General features: G+C 33.8%; 2 protein-coding genes across 6 annotated transcripts in view; one reads left to right on the top strand and one right to left on the bottom strand.

Annotated features, from left to right (window-relative positions):
• Positions 1-13,801, top strand: part of pxb (putative Hedgehog signaling attenuator pxb) — a 341,285-nt gene that overhangs the window by 307,188 nt on the left and 20,296 nt on the right. The gene's annotated exons all lie outside the window — the stretch shown is intronic.
• On the bottom strand, positions 2,532-4,498 carry LOC140443249 (uncharacterized). Its single transcript, XM_072534391.1, has 4 exons — positions 3,914-4,498; positions 3,733-3,855; positions 2,885-3,175; positions 2,532-2,698 (listed from the first exon to the last, which is right to left on the bottom strand). Exons 1-4 carry the CDS (start codon positions 4,323-4,325, stop codon positions 2,532-2,534), a joined length of 993 nt encoding a protein of 330 aa, XP_072390492.1. The 5' UTR covers positions 4,326-4,498.

Here is a 13,801-nt window from a genome sequence, read left to right as displayed (position 1 = left end):
CAAGTAGATAATTTGGTTATAAGAATCCCAAGACATGTCAAACGCACAAGCTATTTTGAGACATATACCAATAAAGAATTTTTTGAAAGATTTCGATTATCAAAAAACAGTGCGTTTGAAGTATTATCTCAAATAGAAGAACATCTGCAGTTTACTAGTGCAAGGTAAGGCAAATATAAAATTAAATAAGTTTAAAGGGCTTTACACTAAAATTTTTGCTTGTTTCAGAAATAAATGTTTAAGTCCCATGAACCAATTTTTAATTTGCCTAAGAGCATATGCCACAGGAGGACATTTATTAAGCCTAAGTGACATCTTTGGACCTTCAAAGTCCTCTGTCTGCAGAATTGTTCAACGGGTTACCCCCTTAATAGCATCACTGAGACCTCGCTACATCAAATTACCAAATAATGTAGAAGAAGTTCGGGAGCAACAAAATAAATGGTATGAAATAAGAGGATTCCCAAGAGTGGTTGGATGCATTGATGGTACTCATATCAAAATAACATCACCTGGTAAGATTGTTTATTTAGAAAGTCACTGAACTACTGCATATAGCTATAATAATGCTGCTATTTTGTTATAGGGGGCAATGACGCAGAAATTTACAGGAACAGAAAAGGCTATTTCAGTATTAACGTTCAAGCGATATGCTCAGCTGAAGGTCTGTTCCAAAATATAACAGCACGATGGCCTGGATCTGCGCATGACCAAACTATTCTAAATAATTCAGTAGTAAAAGAAAGATTTATAAGAGGAGATTTTGCAAATGGAGTTTTATTAGGTGAGCATCTTATATTACAAAAGAAACATTAGCCAGTGTGTACAATGGTTATAAAATCACAAAACTAAAAAGCAGGTATTAGATTCAATCTGAAGTAGATAATTTTGTTGTTATTTCTTTTTTATATTTGTCTATCCATTTTATACAGGACTATAGTCAATCTTTTGGTATCCTTTGATATGAGATCCCACTGGTGACATGATCACCAAAATTAATATTGAGTGATGTCTGTCTGAAATTAATTCAATAGCCACACATTGTGCTCACCTAAATGTAACTAATAATCAGTAATAAATTACAATACTTTTAGGGGATGGTGGCTACACATGCACCAACTTCTTGTTAACTCCTCTCAGAGATCCACAAACAAATGCAGAAAGGAGTTATAATGAAGCTCACATAGGAACTAGAGTAAAAGTGGAACATTTGTTTGGTGTTTGGAAGCGGAGATTCCCTATTATAGCATATGGATGCCGTCTAAATTTAAGAAATGTACTAGCAATTATTGTTGCTACAGCTTGTCTACATAATGTAGCAGTCAGGCAAGGCGAACCACAACCTCCAGCCAATGATGATATTGGTGAATACATTGTGATGGATGACAATGACATTGTGCCTGCAGGAAACAGAAATAATAATAATATTAGAAGACATTTTATTGAAAATTATTTTACTCAAGCTTAATTTTAGTTATAATAAAAAATACCAAAAGCTATTTAATTTAATTATACTGTGAATATCATTTGAAGTCTTTGTTATCAATTCTAAAGCTTTACTACACTCCACATATTTTCATTTGTATTTCTCTTCTATGTTTTTATGTACCCATTCCATCCACTAAGTTATCAAAAAAATCTATATTATATTCGGCAAAAAAATTATACAATCATCTTCCTTTACATCTTAAATCTACAAATTCTTTCCTTAAGTTCCATAAATTGACAAAAGCCTATCTATCTGAAAGACCTTATTATTCAGTGGAAGAGTTTCTCAACGAATAATTAAGAAAGTTCAGTTCATTTAGGTACAAGTAATATATATATTTGGGTATCACATGCAGCAGCTTAAACTTATTCGTAAACTAGTTCATAAGGTTTTATTATGCAATTTGCAATATAGTGAAATTTTGCAATGGATTGTGTATTTTATGTTTTATTCTGTGATATTGACGATTTATGTAATTTTAGTAAATTTTAATTGTAATTGTTATTATTCCTTTTTTTTAACATATAAGCATATAAGCTTTGTCCATAAAATGTATCTATATATATATATATATATATATATATATATATATATATATATATATATATATATATATATATTTGTATATGTTTCTGTATACTTCTTTAGCTGTGGTACTGCACCATCAGGTGTCTTTATTTATTCTCAAACTTCTTTCCTGATGTTTTTCCAAGTATTTCAATAGCAGTATTTTTAAGGATAGCACAAGCAACTTATGTTGTTGGTTTACTGTCTCACTAATTATTACCTTGATGTCCTTACATTCATGTATATCTTCTTTTCTTATAGTGAAACTCTATTTGTGATTGGCTTTGTCTCCTTTTAATAAGTTGAGTTTCTTTTGAAAAATGTGGTTCACAGCCATATCTAATGTTGCTTATTCAAGCTTATCATTGCCAGCTTCATTTCTAGTTCCAAAGTCTAGTCCTCCACATATTGCTTCATATCTTGTCTAGTATTTGCCTACATGTGCATTAAAATCATGTATTATAACTTTCTCCTCTTACGGAATATTACTCTCACCCAGCTCTGTTTGAGGAGGGGCATATATACACAACATCAATACATCTTTATCAAGTACAAGTTTCACTGATATTATTCTATCACTCATTCGTACAACTTCTACTAAATCAGCTGTTATATCAACTCTATTCCTAGTATTACTTTTCCCTACATATCACAATTTGTATCCTTCACCTAGTTTGTGTATTATAAACGAATATGTATTGTAAACAAATATAGAATATAAGTAATTATACTTCGCAAAAATCATGTAAATTTTATTACAGTAGATAAATAAAAATAATAATGTAATAATGACTTTTTATTCAGAATATTTACATTTTTTTATTTTACTCTCGAGAACTTCATTCTCGAGCTGAATTTTTCTTTTCTGTTGCAACAAAATGTCCACCTCTACTTCTTTTTCTTTTAACTGTAGAGCTTGGAGTTTGGCTTGAAAAGCTCTTTCCTCCTTCTTAATTTCCACCCTCTCTTTAATTTCCTCAATCTGGTACTGCAGATACTGGGCCTTTAACTCTACTATTTGTGGTAGATCATCATCATTTGTGTTCCTATATTTTTTTTGGTGTTTTAATTTATTTTTTGGAGTTTGAATCACCTTTAGTACATCTTCATCTTGTGAATCTGGAAAAGGTACAAATATTTAACTAAAGCCTAATGCTCGAAACAATTATGATTGTAAATCTAATGTTAGGATTATACTACAATATTACATGGTAGTATGTAGAATGTGAGTTTATAAAGTGTTAAAATTATTTCGTAAGGAACATGTGAGCATATACAACTTATTTATTAAAAAAATACATTGAATTATGTATGCCCATTTATGTGACTCATATTTGGTTATAAAATAAATGATTTTTTTAACTATCAGCAACTACCATAGTATTGATACTACTAATCATATTTATTGATTTTTGTAACAGAGGCTATATTTTTTAAAACCTTTTTTTTATGGCAAGGCTAATATATATATATATATATATATATATATATATATATATATATATATATATATGTATATATATATATATATATATATATATATATATATATATATGCTTATTTGTTGTTTATTCTTTAATATCTGAAGGTGAAATCCTTCTTTCATTGGATATTATAATTTTGTTTTGAACCCTTAACATTGATACATTTGCAGATCAGTTTACAATGTTACTTACCTTTGCAAATCTTTAACTCTTTGCAGTTTAAAATGGTATTAGCTTTTGGTATAGCAACTTTTGATGTACCACTGTAGGAAGTGCTTTCTGTAGGAGTACAGTTGTTTGTTTCATGTTCTGTCTCTAAAAACAAGAAAATTTGAAATAATATGAATCATATTAAATACTGAAGATTACATACCTGTTAGTAGAAAATGATCTTTATCCCATACAGCTTCATCATCATATGGATTCTCTAAACCCGTAACTGTTTTAAAATTTATAATTTCTAGGACTGTTTCATCAGGTTCATTTTGCGGCTGGAACGGCCCTCCTCCTGTTTTAAATCTATTTATTTTTATATTTGCTGCTGCCTGTCTCTCCAATTGTTTTAAATTGGCCCAATATTTCTTTAGTTGTTCTTTGGATCGAAAGGTATTTAAACCTTTCGAATTAAATTCGAAACTTAATTTCTCCCATGCCGCATCTTTATCTTTGGCAGACACACCGTTAGTTTTTTTGTTTTCAAGAATATCCTTGTATTTGGATACCAAAGATATTAATTCCTCCTTTTCTTGAGAAGAAAAGTTAACTCTTTTGTTGACTTTTTCCATGCTTCCAAACTAATATTTAACTGACTAAAACTATTTCACCGACAACAAAACTACAACTATTAACTTAACTTTTAAAACTATCACTAAATTTTTAACTTATAGTTTATTTTAAACTAACTACAAAATAAAATACCAAAAATAAAAAGAAAGCAGATCACGAGGTCACAATAACAGTAAATAGTAAATATTTAAAATGACATTGAATTAAAGACAGCAACAAAAATGACACAAAGGTTCTTCTTTTTTTTCTTTTTTTGTTGTTTCTGTATTAATAACCAGTCAAGAATTTAAGAATTTCTGACAATTTTGCAAAGTTGGTATTTCTGAGACCTTAAGTTTTGTCTTGGTTAAGTTAAGTAAAAACTTGTATGGTGGAACGTAAATTACAGCTAAGAAATTTTTTTGACTAAGCAAAACTTAGGTAAGATTTTACTTAGATCACGTTGGTGGAACCGGACGTTAGTCATTCAGAATTGTTTCGAAAATAGGGTTTTAACGGTTTTATCGCCCAATTCGTTGAGTTTATTTATTGTATGACTTTAGTGTTTTCCAGTATAGAACCAAGAGCGTCTGATTAAAATGGCCCTATTAATGTAAAAAGTCAGATTTTATGAAGTTAACAAAACAGATGGTAATATTTTTCACAATAAAGGTATATGTTTGTGTGTGTGTGTGTGTGTGTGTGTGTGTGTGTGTGTGTGTGTGTGTGTGTGTGTGTGTGTGTGTGTGTGTGTTTGTGTGTGTGTGTGTGTGTAAAAGATTTACAAATTTTAGCAAGAGCTTTGCTACGGCTTTGATGAAATGAGATGCCTAATATATAAAAATAAACGACGAAAAGAAACACAATTCGTCAAACTTTCCGTGTATGTATTGGTATCAGTAGAACGTTTTTTCTGTATTCCCTACTTCTTCAGATAGTCGGGAAGATACAAACTCAAGCACGGAAAGCCAGCGAATAAAAAACGAATTGACGAATTGTGTTCCTTTCGCCGTTTATTCTTATATATTCGGCATCTCAATTCATCAAAGCCGTAGCAAAACTCTTGCTGAAGTTTGTAAATCTTTTACACATTTCGTATAGCTCAAAAAGTCGTTTTCGTTGAAGGCTAACAAAATAGGTGGCGCTTTTGCAGCATTACACTTCTTCTTTAAGTTCCATCTTCAATCGAAGGTTGGAAATCATCATGGCTATGCGGACTCTGTTGACTGTCGCTCTAAAAAGTTTTGCACTACTGCATTCAAACCATTCTCCTAAGTTCTTAAGCCAGGATATTCATCGTCTTCCCACATTTCGCTTTCCTCGGATTTTGCCTTGCATAATAATAATAAGAATAGTGGAAATAGGAGGTTTTGGTTCTATTTACAATTATCATCAAACCATGAAACAAATTTTATTGGATTATGGTTATAAAAAGATTTGATGCCTAAACCATATACTACATCTTGCCTTGCACTATAACTCCGTCTTCAAATGTAAAATATAAAAAAAAAAAGTAAAAAAATAAAGGTACAGCAACATAACGGCGTATTTTCCCATGTAAAATCCCATAAGAATAGGGCTAAGGTTGATTCTGGTTATTTTTTACCGTTTTTGGTGGGTGCTCAATGACTCGTCTGATCCTGATGTATGAGCAATTACTATTTTAATGGGAATAAGCCCGAATTGAAGTTTAAAATTAAGTTTATTGACGTTTCAATTTCCACTTCGGAAGTCATTATCAAAATACTAACATTAAAATAGTAATTGCTTTAAGATGCCACAAGAAAATAGCTTCAGAACAATACTGATGTATGAGATCTCGTTGAAAAGAGGGTAACTCATGGAAAATGTTTTCATAGCTCTTTTGATATTAAACAAAAGTGTTTTCCATTTTACATTAAAAGTAGACTCATCATCATCATCATCTAGCCTTCTACGTCCAAAGTTGAACACAGGCCCACCCTAATTTCTTTTAATTCTGTTGGTCTTGAGCTTCCTGTAGCTAATTCCTAGCGATTCTTTTGACGTCGTTTGTCCATCGTGTAGGTGATCTACTTCTGCCTCTTCTGACAGATCGTAGTCTCCACACTGTAAGTTTTTGGGTCCACCGTCCGTCATTCATTCTGGCTACATGGCCCGCCCAGTTCCACTTTAGCCATGCTATATACTCTATAACATCTGTGACGCCTGTTCTTCTTTTTATTTCTTCATATCTAACTCTGTCTCTGAGAGTCAGTCCAAGTAGCTAGCATTTCATTCGTCTTTATGCTACTCTAAGTTTGGTTGGTGTAGCCGAGATTAAGGAAAGTGTTTCAGCGCCTTAAGTCATGACTGGATGCGCACATTGATCGAACGTCTTCCTCTTCAAATAATTTGGCATATTGCTCTTGAAGATGTCTGGTAGAGCTCCAAATGCAGCTCATGCTTAAGTGATTCTTTTTTGCAGGTCAGCAGTTTGATTGTCCCTAGAAATTTTGATTTCATGACCTAAGTATTTATATTTATGAACTAATCCAAATATATCCTAAACAAATTAAAAAAAAACTGATTTACAGCAGTAATTTCTATGATGGTCCCATGATTGTAACAACAAATCAATCAAATATAAAAAAAACTCCCCTTTTATTAATGGTCTAACTCATTCTGTCATATCCATATTCAAAAATATTCCTAATATTAGTATAGCTAAATATAATACCATGAACAGCAAGCAACTATTTTCAAAAATCAAAGACCCAGTACCAACCTTATACAAAAGTAATGTTGTTTATGAAATACCGTGTCTAGGATGTCAAAATAGCTAGATTGGCCAAACATCGCAATGGCTAAAACAACGCATCACACAACATAAAAGTGATTGTCGCTTGGGAAAAAAATACGTACGCAGTGGTTGAGCACTATGAAAACTATATGAAAACTTTATGAACTAATCCTATTTCGTTGCAGTCAACTTTTGGATTTTCGCTTGGTACCAGATTTCTCATGTATTGTGTCTTTCCAAAATTGATGTTCAAACCAACTTCGTTATAGGTGACATCTGTTCAAGGCCTGTTCAGAGCTGATCAGGACCTGATGAAGACCTGTTCAAAAGCTGATCAGATCTGGAAGAGATATTAATCTACCAGTCTACTTTTAATGCAAAATCTAAAACACTTTTGTGAGGTCTCATACATCACGATCAGACGAGTTATTGCGCATCCACCAATAAAAAAAACATTAAAAATTATCAGAATCAACCTTATCGTTTTGTTGCTGCCAGCAGAATGCCGTTCTGTTGCTCTACCTTTATATGCTTCTTGATATGCTTTTTTGTCCTACTAAGTTTCAGATCAATTTTGTCAAGAACTTGTCTCCATTCTTAGTTTTCATTCCTTTCCAGTGTTCCCTAGTAAAGTTTGAATCCAAGTTGTTGTTCATCATCATCGTCACTCAGATCTTTGCGTCCACTGCTGGACATAGGCCTCCCTCATTGTTGTCCATTTTGCTCTTCTTGAGCACTTTTCATCCAATTTCTTGTTATTTTCTTGAGATCATCAGTCCAACGAGTAGGGATCCTCTACTTTTTTTGTATAACCTCGGCCTACACTCAAGCAATCTCTTCGTCCACCTTTCATCACTGATTCGGATGACGTGTCCGGTCTAGTTCCATTTCAGTGTGGCAATTCGGGAAATTACATCGCTAACTCCTGTTCTTCACTTTTCACTCGCGATATACTCAACAGTTGCGTTGAGCATTGACAGCGTTGTAGCTGTCAATGTCAAAGTTTCAGCATTATAGTCAACACACATTGGTCAAATGTTTTACGTTTTAAAGAAATTGGTATATCGCTTTTAAAGATGTCTTTGAGTTTTCCGTAGACTGCCCATGCTAGGTTTATTCTTCTTCGTAGTTCGCATGTTTGGTTGTCTCTTGTGATCTTTGTTTCGTGTCCAAGGTATATGTATTTTTCCACCAGCTCTACTTCATTGTCTCCAATATTGATATTTTCGCTAACTACTAAGTTTGTCATGAATTTGGTTTTGGAGATGTTTATTTTAAGACCCACACTGGCACACACTAACTGAAGTTCATGTAGCATTGTACATATCTCCTTAAGGTTGTCCGAGAACAAAACTATGTCGTCTGCGAATTTCAAATGTGTTAATCTTCTACTGTCAATGTTCAGGCCTTTCTCTTCCCAATTACGTTTTTTACAAGCATATTCTAGTACTGCGTTAAACAGTTTAGGCGATAAGGTATCACCCTGTCGGACTCCTTTGCCGATTGGGATATGATCCATGTTTTTATGTAGTTTCACCGACATAGCTGCGTTCTAACGCAACATTCTTCTATTTCTTCAAGTGCCATCTCCGCGGCGGAGGTCGGCAATCATCATAGCTATTCGAACTTTTGAGACGGCTGCTCTGAAAAGTTCATTTGATGTACATCCGTACCACTCTCTCAGGTTGCGCAGCCATGACATTCTACGCCTCCCTATGCTTCTCTTTCCTTGGATCTTTCCCAGCATGATCAGTAACGCAACATTACTTTATTTAATTACGAGTATATTTATTTATATTTATTTAATTGTCATAGTGGATAAGTAGTTTTTTATATTTTATATTTTTGCAACGGGTTAACAATTTTCCAACTTAGTTTTTTTAAAGTGTTACCTAAATTTATGAGCCTTTGTCATGACAGAGCCACTTAACACTTAACTTTAAATTAAAAACCCATTCAACGGAACTAGCACTTGGTTTAGCTAACTGGCGATATTTTATTATTAGACTGTGTCACTGGTAACGGTGTATAGCGAGCCGCAGGATTCTATAACAGGACAAGAGCAAGAGTATCAAAGCGTTGTAGAGGAAACAGAACTCATAAGTACATACACTTCTTTTTAATTTAATATCCCGCTTTTTGTGTTTTATGTGTGCTTCATTCTTTGTGCAATTAAAAACCGCCATTGGATAATATCAAGTAGTGGCCGGAAAGGGCGGGCCGGGTGTGGCGGGTATTCTTGGTGGAACGGTGTAATAAAACAGAGGCTGCTAGTACAGTTACGTTAGTTCGTTAATTCACGAATAGAATATATTTCTGTAATAAGAGTAAAAGGATAACAGTAGGATACGATTAATCAATATTTTTATCACTAACGATTCGTCTAAAAAATCCTAACTAGAGTAATATGTCCAATTTAAATATTTTTGGGATAATTAATTTAGCTACAGAATAGGAGTTTTGACTTAACATATTTATTGAAAATTAAGTTAATATCCGTTACAGTTGGAGAAAAGTCAAACAATAAATTTAATTTGAAATCATATTTATTCAATTCAATTTATTATAATCATCAACATTTACAGAAAACTAATTGAATCATCACTGTCTGTCTTTATTTGTTTGAGTCTTTGCTCTAAATGCCTTTCAGTATGTTCTAAAATAACACTCCAGTATCAGAATACATTAGGCACTATGAAATGTTACACTGTAGTTTTCCTATTATCTGATCCAACCTCAATGAGTGTAAATAATGACGAGTGGCCAGAGGAATGACCAAAAACATTGAAAAATAATGACTAACTACTGAACCTTTATACAATCCTCTTTCACGTGAAATTTATCCGTTTTTTCTACATCTGTCATAATACTAGTTGTTATTCCCTCATAGATATATCTAAAAACCTTCACATATTTACCTTCACATTTCGTATTCACCACCCACAATAGACCCTCTCAAGGAAGCCTATGATTGGATTCTCAAGATGAGTGAATACCATGAGAGCATTTGCTTCTATATTTTTCCATAAGCTGCTACATAATGAAAATTGCATCTTGCGGTAGTTCGGATCACAAATTCGTGAACTGCCCATCATTAAAAAATCCAAAATGTCCCAACTGGAAAAGTGAGCATTCGACATGGTCACCGAAATGTTCGAAAGGACAAGAACCTCCAGCTAATGTTCAACAAAACCCATCTATCATGGTAAAAGGAGTCCATCTAAAGTACTTTCAGATGACATACTACTACTGTAGTACTAGCCAACAGAGACCTTGTCTGCAAATTTTTCTCAGAATTAACATCCTTAGCCTTCGCTAACACTATCTCGTACGCAGATAAACACAATAAGGTAATGACACTTCTGAATAAGACTGTAATGGACTGTATTATTGGATCACAAAACTGCGCAGGTATTCTTGCCCTGATTGATACTAAATCAAAATCTTCTCCAGATACACAACGTATCACAATCCTAAAAGACAAATCTCTTACGGGATAGGCATTCTTATTCACAAAGACATTCCTACAACACCTCACACTATTCCTCTACAAATCCAACACAAACCCTGCAATTTCCTCGCAGTAGACCTACTCCAAAGAAATACCACCACCACTGTAAACTGTAATCCACGATTCTCTCTATGAACCTCTGATTGAGTACTTTTCCACACTCAACAGATCAAATCTAATGAGGGACTTCATTGCAAGGCACACTCGATGTGGTGAATCCTCCACTAATCCTAGCGGCAGACACCTTTCAGATCTCCTTCTAGTCTGTCGACAGAATCACCAATACTGAAGTAACGTTCTTTGGCGTTTATAATCACGAAAAAGGCAACAACAGAGGAAGAAATTACACAAAGATTAGGACAAACAAGAACAGCAATCCGACAACTTAACTTAGTATGGTGGGATAGACATCTAACTATGAAGACAAAAACGCAGATTTATAAAACATTAGTGCGAAGTATTATGACATATGGGGCTGAAAATTGGATCATAAACAAGAAAAACAGCAGTAAGATAGTAGCAACAGAGATGGAATGCCTGTGAAGATGCTGCAGAGTAACAAGAATGGATAGGAGAAGTAATGACGAAATAAAGCAAAGAACATCAATAGAAACAGACATACTAACATATATAGAACAAAAAAGATTAAAGTGGTATGGACATGTAAGAAGAACTAGCGACAGCAGATGGATAAAGAGAATAACCGAATGGAGCCCCATAGGAAGGAGGAAAAGAGGACGACCCCGAAAATCCTGGAGGAACGAAGTAGACGACGCCATGAGTAAGAGAGGCCTAAACGATGGAGAATGGAACAACAGAGAGAGATGGAAACGGTTGAGCGAGGGAAGGCAGTGAATACTGTAGAATCCCTAAATATATATACGTTCTTTGACCTCCCACTCTTAGTCAAAACAGACTTATGGACCCCTAAATAAAACACGCCATTCACCTACAGAAGAGATTACAGAAAGACCAATAGAGAACTATTCCAAGATTTTATGACTCACGACCTCCCTGTGTTAGGTAACCTCTCGTCAACAAACCAAGTTGGCATATGCATCTCAAAAATTAAAAGTCTTCTACAAGAAGCTTCAAACCTATCAATTTCGTTAACAAAATAAAAATATATTAACGTTACCACTAAGAATCCCCGCTAAAATCCAAGCAAGGCGCCGATTTTTAAGAGAGTATAAAAGATTCCGAGACCCTCTTATGAAAACAGAATATAACCGACTCTCGGCAGGCTAGAGGTTAACCAGTTGAAACTTCAACAGTGGATTGGACTACCGAGACGGAGATAAATTCTGGCAAGAATTTTAAATCCTAACGAAACGAAAAACCCAACATCACTCTTATCTCAAACACAACAATCAAATAATCACAAATCCGCTAGACAATGCTGAAATCTTCAAAGATTCACTCCAAGCCACATTCGTTACCGTTGAAACCCCAACTTAAAATAACAGTTTCGTATAGTAACCGAGCGTAACATAGACTATCCTCTGGAAAATCCAGACTTCCAAAGAAGACTCAACTATTACGAGATAGTGGCGTTAATAGAAACTGAAACCGTCATAAGACTGTAGCCTAGGCAAAAACACAGCACCTGGCCTATACATAGGAGATGCCTCAAACAATTTTCAGAACTTATATTCCCGCTGCTAGCTAGCAGAAACTATTAATGCCTGTCTTCAACTGGAATACTTTCCTACTGCCTGGAAAGTATCCAGCGCAATCATGATCCCAAAACCAGGGAATTTACTAACCAAACCTGAATTTTACAGACCAATATCTCTTCTAAACACTCTAGGCAAGATCTACGAGAGGATCCTAAAGGAAAGCCTCGTAGAGGACCTAGAAACACATCACATCATCCCAAATTTATAATTTTAATTCAGAACTGGTCATTCCACACCAAATGCATTAATAGAAGCAGCTACCTTTACATCTCAGTCGATAAATGAGCACAACAGGCAGGCTATTGGCATCTTTCTAGATGGTCAAAAAGTATTCGACCAGACCTGGCATGCCGAACTGCTCGAAAAACTTCACCGAACCTTAGTGCCCATTCCTTTCCTGAGAATAATTTAATCTTGCTTAACAGCTCAGACTGTACGGCTCAAAGTCGAAGATAAACTATCTATATAACAATAATAGCGTCAATTCTCTATACAGTCTCCAACAGCGACCTCTCACTATATTTATTTACTCGTATTTTGAGTATAAGAAGCCAGTTCATCGACTGCTTGTTTTGTTTAGGAAGTTATTTCATTATTACTTCCTTTGATGGAAAATATTTGATTTGACATTTAGAGCTCCTTGTCCAGTCGCTTAACTGTCTTTTCTATGATTTTTACTATTACAATTTTAACCAACTAATTGGTATTCTTTTTGTGGAACCATATTTAGCAATTATTTCAGGATAAAACAAGCTTAGAGAACTTGAGATGATTTTGTGCTGTACAAAGATATGAGGGGCTCATATTATATACTTTTGGGTAGAATACAATTTGGGCCAAGTTAAGTAATTCTTTCGATACATTGCTTTCTTTGATTTTCAACGTATTCTGTTGATTATAAACTGAAGCATAGAGCCTTACTTATCAATTTCCCATTATATGTAGCAAATATGCAGTCCAATCATTTCGTAGAGCTTTTTTAGAGTTTCATCATTTTTTTTTATTCAGTTCCAATTTTTAGAACCATAGAGAATAATTAAGAAAACGTTAAGCCTAACATTAACCAATCAGATAGGACTTTCTGTTTGATTTTCTTGATATATATTCCATATATAATCCAAATAAACTTATACAAAAATATATTTTATTAGTAATTTACTATTAAGTCAGTTTTTCATAGAAAATGACTGTACTATTTATACACAAAGTAGGAAGAATATTTTAATTCTTTTATTTCACTGGCTTCATATGTAGCTGCAATAAACTGTATATAGAAGCTGATAATATTTTACCACGTGTTACTTTTGCAATAGCAAAGGATTATAATTATTTTCAATTGAAGTCATCTTTAATATCTTCTCTCATAGCGAATATGGAAAATTAAGAATAAAATTTAAATTAAGGAAATATTTGTTGCTAAAACTGAACATAAATCGTACAATGTATCAAACTGTACATCTAGCTCCTCTGTTTAAGAAAAGTTTATTATTAGTGCCCCTAAAATATTTAACACTAATTTCCTGGAAATGGTTTGGTTCTCGGTGA

This window comes from Diabrotica undecimpunctata, chromosome 6 (genome assembly GCF_040954645.1).
Source record: "Diabrotica undecimpunctata isolate CICGRU chromosome 6, icDiaUnde3, whole genome shotgun sequence".
NCBI lineage: Eukaryota > Metazoa > Arthropoda > Insecta > Coleoptera > Chrysomelidae > Diabrotica > Diabrotica undecimpunctata.
Note: the sequence above shows the minus strand (reverse complement) of the source record. Positions and strands in the feature narration are given on the sequence as shown.